At 42.8% G+C, this 15,785-nt stretch overlaps 1 protein-coding gene across 2 annotated transcripts; it reads right to left on the bottom strand.

Annotated features, from left to right (window-relative positions):
- Positions 1–652: 652 nt before the first annotated feature.
- DHX40 (DEAH-box helicase 40) lies at positions 653–15,451 on the bottom strand. Of its 2 annotated transcripts, none has more exons than XM_010200541.2 (17): positions 15,183–15,451; positions 14,772–14,917; positions 14,274–14,393; positions 12,915–13,145; positions 12,669–12,735; positions 11,965–12,096; positions 10,452–10,551; positions 9,983–10,069; positions 9,329–9,511; positions 8,676–8,756; positions 7,856–8,013; positions 5,634–5,748; positions 5,237–5,345; positions 4,816–4,910; positions 4,303–4,372; positions 3,703–3,931; positions 653–1,856 (listed from the first exon to the last, which is right to left on the bottom strand). In XM_010200541.2, exons 1-17 carry the CDS (start codon positions 15,319–15,321, stop codon positions 1,720–1,722), a joined length of 2,199 nt encoding a protein of 732 aa, XP_010198843.2. In that variant the 5' UTR covers positions 15,322–15,451; the 3' UTR covers positions 653–1,719. The 2 variants fall into 2 exon arrangements, with proteins under 2 accessions (XP_010198843.2, XP_061868342.1); XM_062012358.1 differs by having other exon boundaries at positions 654–1,856; positions 15,187–15,333.
- Between the last annotated feature and the right edge of the window lie 334 nt (positions 15,452–15,785).

Raw genomic sequence — 15,785 nt, 5'->3', positions numbered from 1 at the left:
AAAAGCAGCATCTGAGAACAGCGTGAAAGAACAAAACCCTTTTCCCGCAGATCACAGGATAAAGGGACCAATGAAAGGGATCACAAACATGCCATTTCCACCACAACTGATCACAACCAGGAATTGTTGGAGTTGGGTCCTCTCTCAGGAACTAGACAGGAATTTATCTTCTCGGTGTTTCTGTGCTCTGGATGCAGAGAAAAGGGGCAGGAGGCAGCAATTCTCCCGCAGCTTGGAATTCTGTGACAGAAGCGTGTGGAGCAGCTGCAGGCATCACTGCTCACTCCTGCTATTGCTGCTGACAGCTACAGCCTTGCCAGAGTTTGGCCTTTTGCAGCCTCTCAGGGTGGCACGTGGCCCTGCAGCTCTGCCACAGCCTCTCCAGCTCCTCCAGACCTAAGTCACTCCCTCTTCACTAGGCAGTACACCAGCCTTGGCTTTGCCACTTATCAGACACCTCTTATCAGACCTACTACCTTCCTCAGGAAAAATCATACTATCACATTCCCCATAAGCTCCCAAAAATGCTGAGATTCTCATATGGCCAGCTACAGCCCATGAAGTACAGAGCTGGAAACATTTCACACCAAGTGCTGAGGCTTCTTTACAACATCATTTTAACAGTGTTACCTGAAGAGCCACTGAAGGGGACTCACCATGCACACAACTGAAGCATGAAACATTACAGTAAGTACTTCTTGGTTTTATAGTCTTATACAAAATGTGACTTACTAAAAAACTACTGAAAAACAGCAAAAAAAGACAAGCTCCACATTACAGCACTGGGACACTTCAGGATTAAGGTGACAGAAGGGGATTCCCAATTCATTGAGCAGGAAATAAATTTTATGACGGCCAAGTATCAGAGATCTTTTCATATACTTGAGGAAAAAAACAGCATTTCCTTGTGTATCCTTTCTACATATTTTAAACAGTCATTCTTGAGATCAAAATCCATGCATTTTAAAAACAAGTCACCAAATTCAGGAAAACAGCTCACATCCACACTGGATGACACCTGGGAGAGTGAGTACTGGATTGACTGCTGGGCTTCACTTTTTTTTTGGCCAAATGGAAAACACACAGTGCTAAGTCATCCCTGACAAGAATTATGCATTGTTAGCAAGAACTTGAAAACATTTACAAAACACTTTGCATACAAAGACATCACCCAGAACCACTGCTGGACGTGGTTCAGCTCAATACACAGCAGGAACAACGTCATCTGCAACAGAGAATGCAGGTGGCAAACATCCCCTTGAATTTAGATCCTCATGGTTCTGTCATTACAAAGCACTTCCTACACATTTTCCTGAGGAGTGTCTGAGGATTAAGGCTGTATAGCCACAATTACACAAGCTGAAATGGATAAAAAGCAACAGTTCCATTATTTTATTAATAATGGCACTGAGGCCACCAAGATCTTTCTAAATCAAGTAGATGCCAGAGAATTGGCACCATGGTAAGGACCATATCTTCATCCACACTTCAGGCCACTAAATTGTTGCCAGTGACATGTAGCAACAAAATTCAGCTTGGTAACTCTTCCTTGCTGGATGCAGCAAAGGATGATTGTGTTTGTACACTTCAGCACTGAAACTTACCACAGAGCAGAAGTTTTTGTTTATTCCAGTGCATCATTTTGCATTATACAAACATACCCAGAACAACTGCACCAAACTGCCCTTCCTCACAGTGGGAGTAAAACAGTTGCAAGTATTACTCCAGTTCTTTCACTGTGCCACTTAAACCCTGTGCTCTTTGCTGCTTTCTCTCAAGATAACGAGCTCGGGCATCCAGTATTGATTGATCATCATTCCTTCTCTCCATTTTCTTTGTAGAGCTGTCTGTGACTCCTGGGGGAAGAGGATGAGAGAAATACATTATTCTGTGTCAAACCCCCCCACTCCAGCATTACAATTCCTCCTAGAAGGGAGTAAAACCCCAACAGAATCTCAAATGTTTTTCAAGTCCCAGTCAGTCACTTGAATGACTTCCAGAGAGGACAGACTGTACCACAGCAGGGAGGAAAACAAAATGAAAATGAAATTGTACCTTAACTCCCATGTCAATATTTGCACCTGGGCTCATTTCATCCCCAAATGTGTATCTTGCTTTTTATTGTCACAGATACTATACATCTTGTGTTCTATGCACCCATTTTGTCTCTAAATTACACATCTCAAACTCAGGTTTAGGCAGGAGAGGCACAGCACCGACAGCAGGAAAAATAAGCTTAGAAAAAACTAACTTCATACATTTTCTGAGGTAGGAGGAAGAGGAGATAAAGTACAGATACAAGTGGGAACAGTCAACACTGCAGATCAGACACTGTTAGATATGCACATTCTCCCACTGAAATGAGACCTTGGGAGTGCTTCTCCCAGAAGGAAAGAAAGGCAGGAAACATTTTCAGTTTAAGATAAAATTTTAAATAATAATCATTTACAAAAACAATTCAAAGACACTGAGAGCCTAAATACTGTGTGAATGAGGCAGCTACTGCAGCTTCTTCCTAAGGGCTCTAGGGCTGGACACTGGTGATATGAAAAAGAAGCTTTAATCAGCATTCACTACTGGAATATTTGTAAGCATTTTGTCTTGGACTCACATAATAATTCAGCTTCTGCTGCAGCCTTTCCTTCCATTGGGTACTAATCAATCCTTTGTCAGTTATTCAGCCACCTATTTTATGAAGCTCTCAGAAATACAACATCTGCAAGGTCACTATTAATCTCACATTACTTTACAATTGCCTAGTGAAGTCAAAATGTTAAGGGAGACAAAGAAAACAAACCTCAGCAACTTAGACTTCAGATATAAAGATGAGGCTCCTCTGCATTACCCAATAATGCAAATATCCTTTCCAACAGATTTAGAGCCAAAGCCAATTCATGTTTTTACCATTTAAAATGGCTGTTTTCTACAATAATGCAGGACAGAGAGAGGCTGATCTGAGCACAAGAGACTATGTTTTTTCTATTGTTAAGGGAATTATAAAGAATCTAAATTGCCAGGGCCTGTACTGTATATTAAATCAATGTTTTGGAAGGTCAGCTCAGGAGTAAAAAGGCCTTTTGAATACTTGACTGCTTTATGAAACCTGCTGACAGAAGAATTCAAAGAATGTCAAGCAGCCAAGATCAGTTAGCAGGCACCAGTTTTAATTAAAACTGACTACTTAAACATATGGCATTAAATACATCATCAGAATGAAGCATTCACCAAAATGAGACACTTTTTCCTCTGTGTTTTTTGTTTGGTGAGGTTTTTCTGGGTTGTGGGTCTTTTTCCTCCCCCCACCCACAGACCTTAGGACTTCTCTCTCCTAAGACATTGTTTTGGGTATCTGTGACTAGATACCCTTTGCAGACTGAAATAATGATCAGGCTCAAAATGCTTCTACTCAACTCTGTTCTAAAGTTCTGCTTCTGTCAGCTCTACCAAACCAAAAGAAGGGAGGAGAATGACAAGAATCAGTAAGCAAATACCATTACATGAAGTGCTGAGGCAGGAAAACAAGGATTGCAAAGCTGTAGTAAAACAAGAAAACAGCTAGAGCTACACTTATCAAATATCTTAGTCACATCCAGATGACACCTACTGGTCCAGAATGCATTTGGTGAGATAATACACACACATAAGTCCACAACCACCAAAAAAGCTACACGCTCCATACACATGGACTAGCAATGTACTTACCACACTGCCTTTTAAGGTCCTCCTTATGTTTCCATTTGGTTATCTCCTCTTCAGTTACTTCTTCCCGTGCCACACTGCTCAGTTCATAGGCATCAATTTGATGCAATCTGGGCAACAAGTCTTTGACCCATTCATAGCGAACAGGACACACTGTCCGGACATAGATTTTGGACGTCACTGTGACATCGTGGAAGATGATCCACTCCAGGAGAGTCTCTTGGTTATAAAGCTGAGAAATGAGAAGATTATTTCAGAACTGATGAAAACAAGCACCCACCATTGGCATCTTGGCAATGCTTCAGATACAAGAATGAGATAAAGCTGATGTCACCCCAAATTTTCAGACAGGGAAACTGAGGCACGATGAATTGCTCAAAATTGCCCAGGAAATCCAAAGAGCCAGGGAGAAAGCTCAGTCTATGCCAAACTTGTTTCATAAGCTGAATGTTTCCTATACTTCTCCATTCTCAAAATGAACACTGCAACAGTGTTTCTCCTGGCCATAAGTTAGCACAAACTAAACAGAAGAGTTTACAAGGGCCTGCCTCTTACTCCTTTTTAGATCCTTTGCTACTTTATTAACAAACTTTGGTAACTTACTGTAGATGAAGGATGGATATAGACTATGCTGCCATGTCCATCCATGGTGCAGAACGTCCTGGCTGCAGATCTGAAAAGTTTGTGAAAAAAAGTAATGAGACATACTTTGCTGTGATTAGAGAGCACCTCTAAACCAGGCAAATCAGCAGCAGCATGGGAGAAAATGTAAAAGCAGAGGAAGATTCCTCCAGAATGAAACTGTAAAAACCCAATGTAGAATTCAAGTCTTCAATAACTGGATATTTCTAAGCCCTTCATTTTAGTAGCTGGCACTACTCATCAGCTTGCAAGTTCATTTCATAGACAGAAAAACTGCTGTACCAAAGATGTAAGCAGCTTCCCCATGAATGTAATGAGAGCCAAAAGCAGAGTACCCACCAGGCTTCCCTGTGCACAAACACCACCTTCAGCTGCAACTGCTACTTTTAACAATACACAGCCTTACTATTCTGCTTCACCTTTAAAGAACATGCATAATCTTTTCCTTTCAGTTCTCCAATTTTTATTACTTACCTCCTAGCTACATTGATGAAGTATCCTGCACATAGACATCTTCTCAGTATTTCAGTTCTGGAGCCTTCAAATGTCTCTCTAGGGAAGTCTGGCAGCTATGTAAAGAAAAACACAACATGAATCAGGGTCTTTTCTAAAGAAAGAATGGCTCTATCCTCTCCATCCCAAGGATTTTTAACTCTGGGTTTCTCACCCTATGGAAATCATGAGCAAAGGAGGGAAACTTTCCCTCTTGCTTGTTACCACCATCATATCTGTTAGTTACACAAGCTATAGCAAGGATGCTCTAATAAATATTTAAGTGGATCAGTTTCTACCGGAGAAAGGCTGTAGCCATCTGGCAAAGGCTCAGTAGTCAGTACATCCCTTGAATAGAAGCTTACATAACTCAATCATATAGAAAAAGTCAACATTTTTTTACCTGTTTCAGTTTGCTGATTATTTCTCGAAGTTGTTTTTCTACACTAAAAGCGGATTTTAAAGCTCTCCAATGAATCCAGTATTTATGGCACCAAGCTGAAGGAGACTTGCTGAGAACAGAAATACTTGTATTATAAAGAAGTCCTTTGTAAGCTGCAGGCAGAAAGTTGCCTCTATTTTTTGTTATGGTCGTACAAAGAAGGCAACCTACGCAGCCAGACACTTTGTTAGCTTAAATAATCAGTGTCTCGACAGAAATTTCAGATGCCAATAAGAAATAAATCTGCAATTAGGTACAAGTGCATCAGGACGCATTTACACAATGGATCTAACAACTTTCATCTGCTGGGAGTTATGAGCAATGCAAAATCACTTACTGGAAGGAATCATTTTTTTACCTTGCTTTGCACTGTTCAAAAATATTTAAGAGGGTTGCAAAGTCATTGCATCCTTCCACTTGTGAGGAAAGTTCCTGGTGTTGAAGTTCAGCCTCTTTTTGCTTCTGAGGATCACCTGAGGAAGTAAGTTATATTTCACTTAAACAAAGTAATTTTTACTTATTACTCCTACTTAATTTTCTGTCAGCATCTCTGCAAAGTGTGCTTCACAGCCTCAGCTCTTCATTTGTATTTTTAGATTTGTCTCTCCTCCACAGCTGCATTTACAGTTCTTCCTCCTTCCACTGCTCCTGAACAAGGACACCATAGATGCCATTAAATCTTTGATTAACCTCATCAGTCAGCACTAAAGGGGAGGAATTCTAGTCACTTAGAAAAAAAAGATTCTACTTATTTCTCCTTCACAATCAATTCAGATGCCCATATGGAAAGATAAAGGAACATCAACCTTAAACCAACAGCATGTGGAGACCAAGTGAAAGTTTTGCCCTGAGAGAAAAAAAAGCAAGACTGTTGAAACCACCCTACCATTGTACCACCTAATTTATTTAACTCAGCTTTTGTTCTAGTACCCAAGTGACACAGTAATGGAGGTCTTAAAATGAATAAGAGTCTAGAAAAAAAAATGCAATCTGTGAGTTTTGTGGGCATTCCCCTTCACTAAATGCTAGGAATGTGCTAGGAAAAACATTTCCAAAGTGTTGTTTCAAGTTTTAAACACTCAAAGAATTAACTCCCCAGCACAAACTATTCCTTTTAGTGAAGAGGGACACGGCTGCAAAGGCCAATGCATTGCATTGCTGCTGTACTGCAGACCATGTCAGGAGCTTGTAGGTCTTAAAGGCAACACTGATGAAAGAGAGAGACCTGGTCATACATACATTGTGTGTGAGGAACAAGTATCCTCAGGATGGGAGCCTCTGTTTGGCACCCAATGTACTGGGCTGTTAGAGAGTAACGACCATGTGTGCATCAGCAGGCTGAACAGATAACAAGAGTCTATTTCCAGGAGGAGGATGGGAAAGCAAACACCCATTTGTGGGAATGGAAAGACCTCAAGCAGAATCCAGGCTATCAGTCCTGTCAGCAGTGTCTTTAGTTTTTGTGCTAACGGGCACAGTTAATGGACTACAGAGATAACTGGACAAGAGCCAATGAGTGACTAGAAAGGACAAAGGTCTCCCACAAAGACTGTGTTACATATGAAGACTATATGTAGCACAGCTGAGGGGATGGGTTGGGGGTAGAATGGAGGGGAAAGGACACAGGAAGGAGGACGTGGGACACTGAGTTTAGCATTAGTGAGAGGTGATAGCTTGGAACCACAGCAATATTACATTTTCCACCTAGAAAGACACTATAAATGGAGGCAGTGACAAGCTGAGCTTCCCACAGTAACTTAAAAGGTCTATTTGGTTAAACAGTTATTGGACAGAGAAGCCACTCCAGAAACGACCTCACTCCTTATGAATAAATTAATCACTCTCAGCTGTGGGTATTTACAAAACACCTGCTCTGCTGCATTTTTGTTTTCTGGTGGGTTTCTTTTTTTTCCTTTTCCCCTCCTTTTCCCACCTATAACACAATTCTCCCCCTTGTGACTTCTCAGCAATGCACTCACTCATATGTTGCTTTACAGTTCACAGCCTTGGGACACATGCATCCCAATTCCATGCCTTGCAACAACTGTTGCCCAATTCCTACCTTCCAATGTGTCCTGGCTCAAACCACAGGAAGCTGTAGAAGCATATGGGCAAAGTACCATTGTACTTGTCCTGATCTTACTATACTTCCTACAGATCTGCTCTGAAGTACTCAAGGAGACAAGACATTGCACTTGAAGAATCTTCCTCACACTGCAACATAGGGGTTTTTGAAGTATAAGGTGAAAGTAAATACTTATGTCTCCCACTAGTGCTGGGCCCAACTAAGGAGAACTTCTCTGGCAATAAGTATCTCCCTGGCAGAAGTATCCTTACATTCAAGTCAAGGCTTGTGCTACTACTGTTCAAGACATAGAATCAGTTCCCATTTTATAACCTTGAGATAGACCTATAAGGTACTGTGGCCTCACAAACTATTAGCACAGAAAACTACTGAGAGCTAAAAAACCTGCAGAGACAAGGTGTGGAGGAGGTCTCCAAGTGAAGCATTGTGTGCTGCCTAAGCAGTGCAGACTTCCCCAGCCACCCAAGGCTGCTTTGGGATAAGGGGCTTCCTACCTGGACGGATGAAGACATTTTCCACAGACAACATGGCTGCTATGGGAAGCAACATATCTTCACAGTCAAAAGAAGCAGCTTTTATGACAGCACAGGTCAGGTTGGGAGGGAGGGGAAACTGCACCAGGAATTCACCCAGTCTTGTCACGTGGCCTCTCCTTATGCCAGAAAAAAGATCCAAAGACTATGTTTAAATGCAAACTGGAACATGCACACACACTGTCAGACACCATCCACTGACAAAGGGCACAAAAGAAGCATTTCCCTCTGGATTGTTGTAACACAGCAGTCTGCTTGTGTGCCCAGATAGTTGCTGCAGACATGAAGCAATTGTCACTAGGAGAAGAACACTTCACCTTTTCCCAGTTTGCCTGTGTCTGCTTCATGGCAGCTTTAAGTGTATTAGATACTTAAGATTTTTTTTTTGGCAAGAATTCCTGCAAGCTTAGCATAAAATCTTGCTCCCTGCCTTAAGTTCCTGGATGGGTCTCACAGTTAGAGCCTAAGCACCTTTGTCACAACAGTCTGGGATCTGCTGTCAGGAACTAGAGCACAGAGAGTTGAGGTAATTCATCTGAGGTCACTCAGGAACTCCAGGACAATTTGCAGAAATTAATCTGTATCCCTCATGCCCTAAGCCATGCTCTAAACCTAATTTTACAGAGACAATATTAAAACCTAGTAATTAACTTCCTGGTCTATTGAGGAAACATATTCTGCTGCTAGAGGAAGTCCTTGAGTCCACAGGAACAACACACTAACACCACTTAAATCATTAGATTTTAAATTATTGCAGTGACTACAGCCTTTTATTCCTTACCTGTCAATGGCATCACACTGGTAAAGTTCCTTGAGAGCTTCTAAAATGTGCCTTTCTTCAGGGCGGTCCAAATAGGGAAATCTACAGTAAAAAGAAGTTAAAAAATCTCCCTATTCAGACTCAGTACAGCTTCCTTGGCTTTCACATTTATTAAAATACTTCTGTAACCTTCCAACACAGCTTTCTGATGAAAGTGCACAAAAGCACCCTCAGCACACAGATGTGTTTCACATGTACTGCCTCAAGTTGAAGAATTACAGTGACAAATCCCAGCATGGCACATGCAAAGATGAACTTTCTGCACAAAGATGAATTTTATGCACATGTATGTTCCCAAAATTAAACAGTTCCACACAGACTAAGCTTTTGGGATATAAGAGTCAGTGTTTTAAAGGAACACTATGAAACCTATTTAATTTTGGAGAGAAGGAGTTAGTTTTGGCAGACTCTCAAACTGAATTTGACCTCAGGATTCACTCTGGCATTAAAGATTGCAGAGAAGAGCTGAAAAGCTGACAAGCTGATTGTATCAGAGTGTCACAGTTGGCCACAGACCTAATCCTGCCTCCCGCCAATGGGCTGCTGGTGCCAGCGCTGCCTTGCTGCCGACACTCGGGGAGAAAATGATAATCCCTTCTCTAAATGGAGGCTACCTTATGACATCATGCACAGAAAGGCACTTCAAGGTCAGGATCACAGATGTCAGACTGGTCCTCTTGATCTCTGGGACTGTGTGATCAGGCATACATTGCTCCCAGAATTCTCTGCTGTACAGCCGATAGCTTTTTCCAGATGACGTCCTGCCAGCTCGGCCAGCTCGCTGCCTGGCTTCACTCCTGCCAAAACAGAATCCAAACTCCTGATCCTTTCTGTTACTATCCAAAAAAGCACACTGTAGTTATGATAAATAACAGCAATTTCCACACTTGTAGATGGAAGCTATATTACACAGTGCAGCAACTGAGAAACCCAGCTCTACAAGAACTAGCAGGAGGAAGCAGTGTTTCTGTGCAAGGGCAGATCTTTTTTTAAGCTTCTCTGGACCAGGCTGTTTATTCAGCAAACACAAAATGACATGTGAGCCACTGTTCAGACTATGCCCAATGCATTAACTTCTTCTTAATGCCTGTAACTTACAGGAAATTTTATATGGCTTGAACTAACTTTTGTTTAGCAGCAAACAAAACGGCTTTGAATTACTGAGCCTGAAAGCTTCCTCAGATTCCCTTTATTTCATCAACCAGTACACAGTATTGTCAGAGCAACTCCCAGAAACACCAAGTACATGACTTGTAAAAAGAACTTACTTTGAAATGGGAACCACCTCCAGAATGTCCAAGCCAACTCGGGGGTTATGATTCAACTGCTTCACAAACCCACTATCTACTACATATCTGAAAGAGATTCATACTCTGTCAGAGAAGAAAACAACAGAGGTCTCAGTAGACAGACAGGTAACTGCATATTAAAGCAAGAACATGCTTACTATATCATAAATGCAAAAAGATGTTGCAACCCTGCAACAGTTGAGCACCCAGGGAGATTATGCTCATTTAACAGAGCTGTGGTTTGACTCCAAATTAGGGTCCAACACTGTTAGTCATCTGTAAGACTACATAATAGTATCAAGGGTTTTTTTGGTATTAACTTCAAAAAGCAACAGGTAATTATTGGGCAGATATAGTAGTGGAAGGAAGTTAGATGCATTCTCCAAATCTAATGGAATGTTCAGTATTATTCCCTCTGTTGCAGCTTATGAAGGATGGGAAGCAATACCTGACTCCTTCAATCGTAAGCGATGTTGCAGCAATGTTTGTGGATACCACACATTTTCTAATGCCTGTGGGAGCTGGTAAAAATATTCTTTTCTGTTGATCTAAAATGACAGGTAGCCAGTCAAACAGTGTTATGTTACAATGCTCTGATTTCAAATCACATCTCTAATGCTGTGCAAACTTACTCAAGCACTCAGTGAAAGTCATTTGAATACAGATTTGGTATTTTAGTATATGCCAGAAATCAGAGAATATCTTTTTTTATTGCTTGTATATTTAAGATTTTGAGGTCACAAAAGGCCAACTCTTCTGGATCTCTCCCAAACCAGAGTCAGGAAAACCAAATAAGATGCCTGGTCTTCACAGAATCTTCATGGAGGATTTGAAGGGTTTTAACAATCAGAGCAAGTGTAGGTGAACATGAAGAGGTTCAGTTAAATCCCTCATTGCTTCTGTGGGGTTTTTCCCAGTCTTTTATCATGTAACAAAGCAGTATATACAGTTTCCATTAATTCATTTGGCTTTCCAAGGCACAGAAAAGTGAGGTGGAAATTCAACTTTCCCCTGAAATTTTCTCACTTACTATACTAGAAAATTATTAAAATCTCTTTAAGGAAAATTCTCTCTTGTGTATTTAAAAATATCCAAATACAGTGGCCTCTGAGAAGCTACCACAAAAACCAACTTCAAAGCCCAACAAAAACTACCCTCAGCTAGGAATTTAACACCTATCACAGAAGGAAGAAGCTATACCTTTCTTTTATACAACTTTCATTTTGCTCTTTCAAGAAGGTAAAAAGTCATCAAGAAGGTAAAAACTTTGTTCCTTCTCTGGGGATCACTACCAGATCTTTCTTCTCAGCAGCACTTCCAGATGGAGATTGCTGCCCTGCTCTTCTGAACACTTAATTCAGCCTCTTGGCATTCTATGTATTACCCTCATACATTTTAAACATTGCACTCAAGTTCATCTGAAAACACAGTGTTTGTGTTGAGTAAAGATCAAACAGCCATTGTTTTTAACTCTTCAAACTAACTGTGCCATTGCTGCCAAATAAAACAGACTGACTCATTTTGATAACCTATATTTTTCTATATTGTTTAACACTGTACTACTTCTCTCTTCCCTGACAGGTCTATTGCCATCACCAAAAACATACTGGCAATATGTTTTCCATATAAAACAAAATGTGAGGACCTAAATAAGACATCTGAGCTTTCAGTTACACAATATCTCCTTCCTAAGCTGGAGACCTTGATGCCATGTGAAGCCATTTCCAGTAGATATGAATTTTAACTGGAGGCTTCTATGAAAGTGCAGAGGAGGCTAAAGTTTGATTGGTATATGAACACCACAAAAACCCCATAGTGCTACGGTATTGTAACAAATGGATTAACAAATGCCGTTTTTCCTCCCCAATAAGAACAGAAATATTTGATTAGGATAGATTATAACAACTCTTGCAGGGAACATTTCTGTGAATTAAGTTGTACATGACATTATACGCTCTTACCTGTTGACATTGACCCATACAATGGTAAGATAAGTAAGCCTTCAACAGACCGATCGTGTACTTCATACCGGTAATCGATAGATTCTGCTCTCTTGAAAAGTAAGTCACAAGCTCTTTCTATCTCATTTTGACCTAAAGAAACCCATACAAGAGCATTTAAGTATCTATGTAGCTCTTACTCTGCCCTCCAAGTTTGCAACATCTTTAAACACGATTGTTTCGCCAATGTTGCAGTCATCAACACCACTACAAGAAGGAAATAATATGAGTTAGTCTGGGAGGCAGCATCCTGTCTTTGCACCAGCATCCTGTCTTTGCACAGTGCCTCTCACTAAGGCTTTTCCTTAAAAGACATGCACAAGTGCCTGGCCCATTCAATGATGTAAGGTTTTGCAGCTAAAGAAATTACCTCCTTCTGAATTAATAAACAAATAAAAGAAGTAGACAATACCGGGTAAATTTGGCACAGGAAGAAAAGAGCATATGATACCCATTGAAATGACTCCTTATCTGATCTCCCAAGCATGAATATACTTAAACACACTCTGAAAACTACCACTTCACAAGGACTATGTGCATCAACCTGCAACTTTCCCTCTTCTACTTCCTGCTCTGGGACAAACCAGACAGTTGTTGGAAGGATGTACTGCTTTGCTGGCAATGCCATGCTTCATCTGCAATAACCATGGAAGAAAAATTCTCACCTGTCAGGAAAACCAAGATGTCACCTTCTGGTTCATTTAAGTGGATATCCAATGCCACTTTTACAGCCTGAAACAAATAAGCCAAAACCAGTTGGAATCTTACTAAGGCTCACAATACTAATTCTCCCCTATGTCCTGTAGAGATCCTAAGAACAGCAGCAGCAGCTAATTCTGGTGGTCTTTCACAAATGAGAATCACACTGAGAGCAGAGTACACAACACAGGAAAAAGTAAAACAGACCACACCTCTGTAACGTATGCAGAGCTGCCTACATCCCTTGGGCTGAGCAGGTTGCAGAATATCTCCTTGACAGGATAACTTCTTCCTGGAATATGTAGCACTGAACAATGTCCAAAAAACTCTGAGAGCTTGTCTACCTCCAGGGTGGCTGACATCACCACCACTTTCATGTCTGTCTTCCTGTCTGGTGGTTTCTTCTGTAGAAATAATTTCTTCAGTAAACCAAACAGAATATCCTGACAGGAAAACAGAAGCAACTTATATTAGTACCTCAGTTTTCTTAGAGGTGCCTGAAAAACTTTCAAGGGACTAATTTTAGCCCACTGATATAGCAAAATCAAATCTTCAGGGCCTGAGCACTCAGAGGAATACATACACTTAACTTTCCTGGATGTTTTGAAAGCATGCTAATTGGTTATTAGAATGCAATTATTTTTTAATCAGCTCTTCTCACAGCCTATAAACAGAATCAATATCATCTAAAATCCTTTGGGTCTCATTTTTCCTACTCCAGTGGTCAAGTCATTTGCAAGCAGTCACCATTGTAAAAAGCCATTATCTTTGTCCAGCATATGTTAGCTGACAGAGTCTGCACCCTTCTTTGTTGTGCTATTTATAGTTATAACTTCAGCAGCTTTATTTTACCCTGCAGGTCCCTGGATTAAAAATCTGCTCCTTCTAACACCACTCTCACTCAATTACTTGAGATACTTTGAGATGCTTCAGGGCAGCACTGGGTTTTTGAAAGCATTTTGCTTCTTCCCCAGCTGGACTGTTTTTTTCTGGACTAGTAGGTTGTTTGACACCCAACATAATCTCTTGAGGACTGAGTGACTTGGGTCTCACTTTGTTTGCCAAAGAAGGGTCAGAATGACATTTGATAGCTTTGAGTACTTAGGTCAGTCTAGATACTCCCATGATCCCAAGAGCCCTAATCTCCTTGCACAGTCACATACACACCCTAAGAAACAGTAGACTTTAGAGTGATGTTTCAGGGGGTTGTTTATTAGGGTGTGTTTTTTATAGGGTAGGATTCTAGAAAGTTTGTGTTGACTGTGCCGTCTTCAAACTCCTGGAAATTTTGGGACAGCATCCAACAGGCAGGTGGTTTGAAAGGCTTTCAAACACAACAACAGTTACAACAATTGCAACTGGATTACAGGATGCATCTTGTTTTCAGATCATGAGGAATGTAATAAATGAAGCAGCAACTCTATGGTCTTAAGGCAGGAAAAAGATAAAGTGTATCCAAGGAAAGCCAGCCAAAATCCTTGGGGACTGTGCAGAAGTGAAAGAAAGGTGTAAGTAGACCTCAATAAAGGAGAAACAGTGACCCAAAAGGACAGATGTAAGGTGATACTCACAGTGCTGAGGCTCCGCTCATGGGCTTCATCCAAAACAATGATGCTGTACTTGCTGAGAAGGGGATCTGCCAATATGTGCCTCAGTAAGCAGCCATCCGTCATATACTTGATGGCAGTATCCTGCAAGGTTTCATTAGTCATTCAGCTGTTAGCCCAGATTCTTACTTCAAACTAAACACTTCTACAAAGATCACATACTTGTCCAGGCACACACTGGGACTGCATCACAGGTGCTTGGCAATGCTTCATTTGTAAGGTGTTCCAAAAAACTTAATCAATCCAATGAGTTATACAATACATACAAATGCAGCATCACCACAGCTGGAGAGAGAACTTCTCAAGGCACTGAGACCTTCTACATGCCAATCCCCAGTAGAGGCAATAGTGTTGTGCCACTCCACGGAGAGGCCCACGAGCTAACAACTGAGCTGCAGCCCACTGACCTCACCACAGCCTGCCATGGCAACACCTGTAGGAACAGGGTCCTCAGAGCCCTACCTCGGTGGTGCAGTCATCGAAGCGGACCTGGTACCCGACAACGCTGCCCAGCGAACAGCCCATCTCCTCGGCCACCCGCTGTGCCACCGAGATGGTGGCAACGCGCCGGGGCTGCGTGATGCCAATGGCCCCGTGCTTGGCCAGGCCTGCAGGAGAGATGGGGAGAATGGGCTCACTGAGATACATCACTCGGAGTCAGTTTGTACAGAAGTACCGAAATAACAGACGTGTTCATAGCTTTTAAGAGGCTGAACCGAGTCGCATCCTCACACACGCATGGGCACAGCTACACCCTCCCCGAGGGGACAAGAGTCTTATCCTGCGTTTATCTGAGTTCAGTGCTCACTTTTTGGGGCCGCAGACAGGGGAGGTCTCTCAAGGCTTTCCCCCACACACACCCCCAACCGTTACCTGCCTCGAAGAGGTACTTGGGCAGCTGCGTGCTTTTGCCGCTGCCCGTCTCGCCGGTGACGATGAGGAAGGGCTGCTCCCTCACGGCCTCCACCACGGCCTGGCGGTGCCGGCGGATGGGCAGGGCCGCGGTCTCCATGGCGGCTGCGGAGGCTCAAGGGGGCCGAGAGTCACCCCGCGGGGCCCGGCAGCCGCCCCGGCACCTCCGACACCGGCCCCCCTCCTACACCCGGTACCTCCGACACCGGCCCCCCCACACCCGGCACCTCCGACACCGGCCCCCTCACACCCGGCACCTCCGACACCGGCCCCCTCACACCCGGCACCTCCGACACCGGCCCCTCCCCCTACACCCGGTACCTCCGACACCGGCCCCCCCCCAACCCGGTACCTCCGATACCGGCCCCCCCCTACACCCGGCACCTCCGACAGCGGCCCCCCCACACCCGGCCCCACACGGAAGCGGCGCCGGCGCACGCCGATGACGTCAACTGTGTATGCGCCCCGCCTCCCACACAAAGCCCCGCCCCACACTAAGCCCCGCCTCCCACACTAAGCCCCGCCCCACACTAAGCCCCGCCTCCCACACTAAGCCCCGCCCCA

This window comes from Colius striatus, chromosome 20 (assembly GCF_028858725.1).
Source record: "Colius striatus isolate bColStr4 chromosome 20, bColStr4.1.hap1, whole genome shotgun sequence".
Classification (NCBI taxonomy): domain Eukaryota; kingdom Metazoa; phylum Chordata; class Aves; order Coliiformes; family Coliidae; genus Colius; species Colius striatus.
The sequence above is the reverse complement of the archived record's forward strand: the minus strand, read 5'-3'. Positions and strand labels throughout refer to the sequence as shown.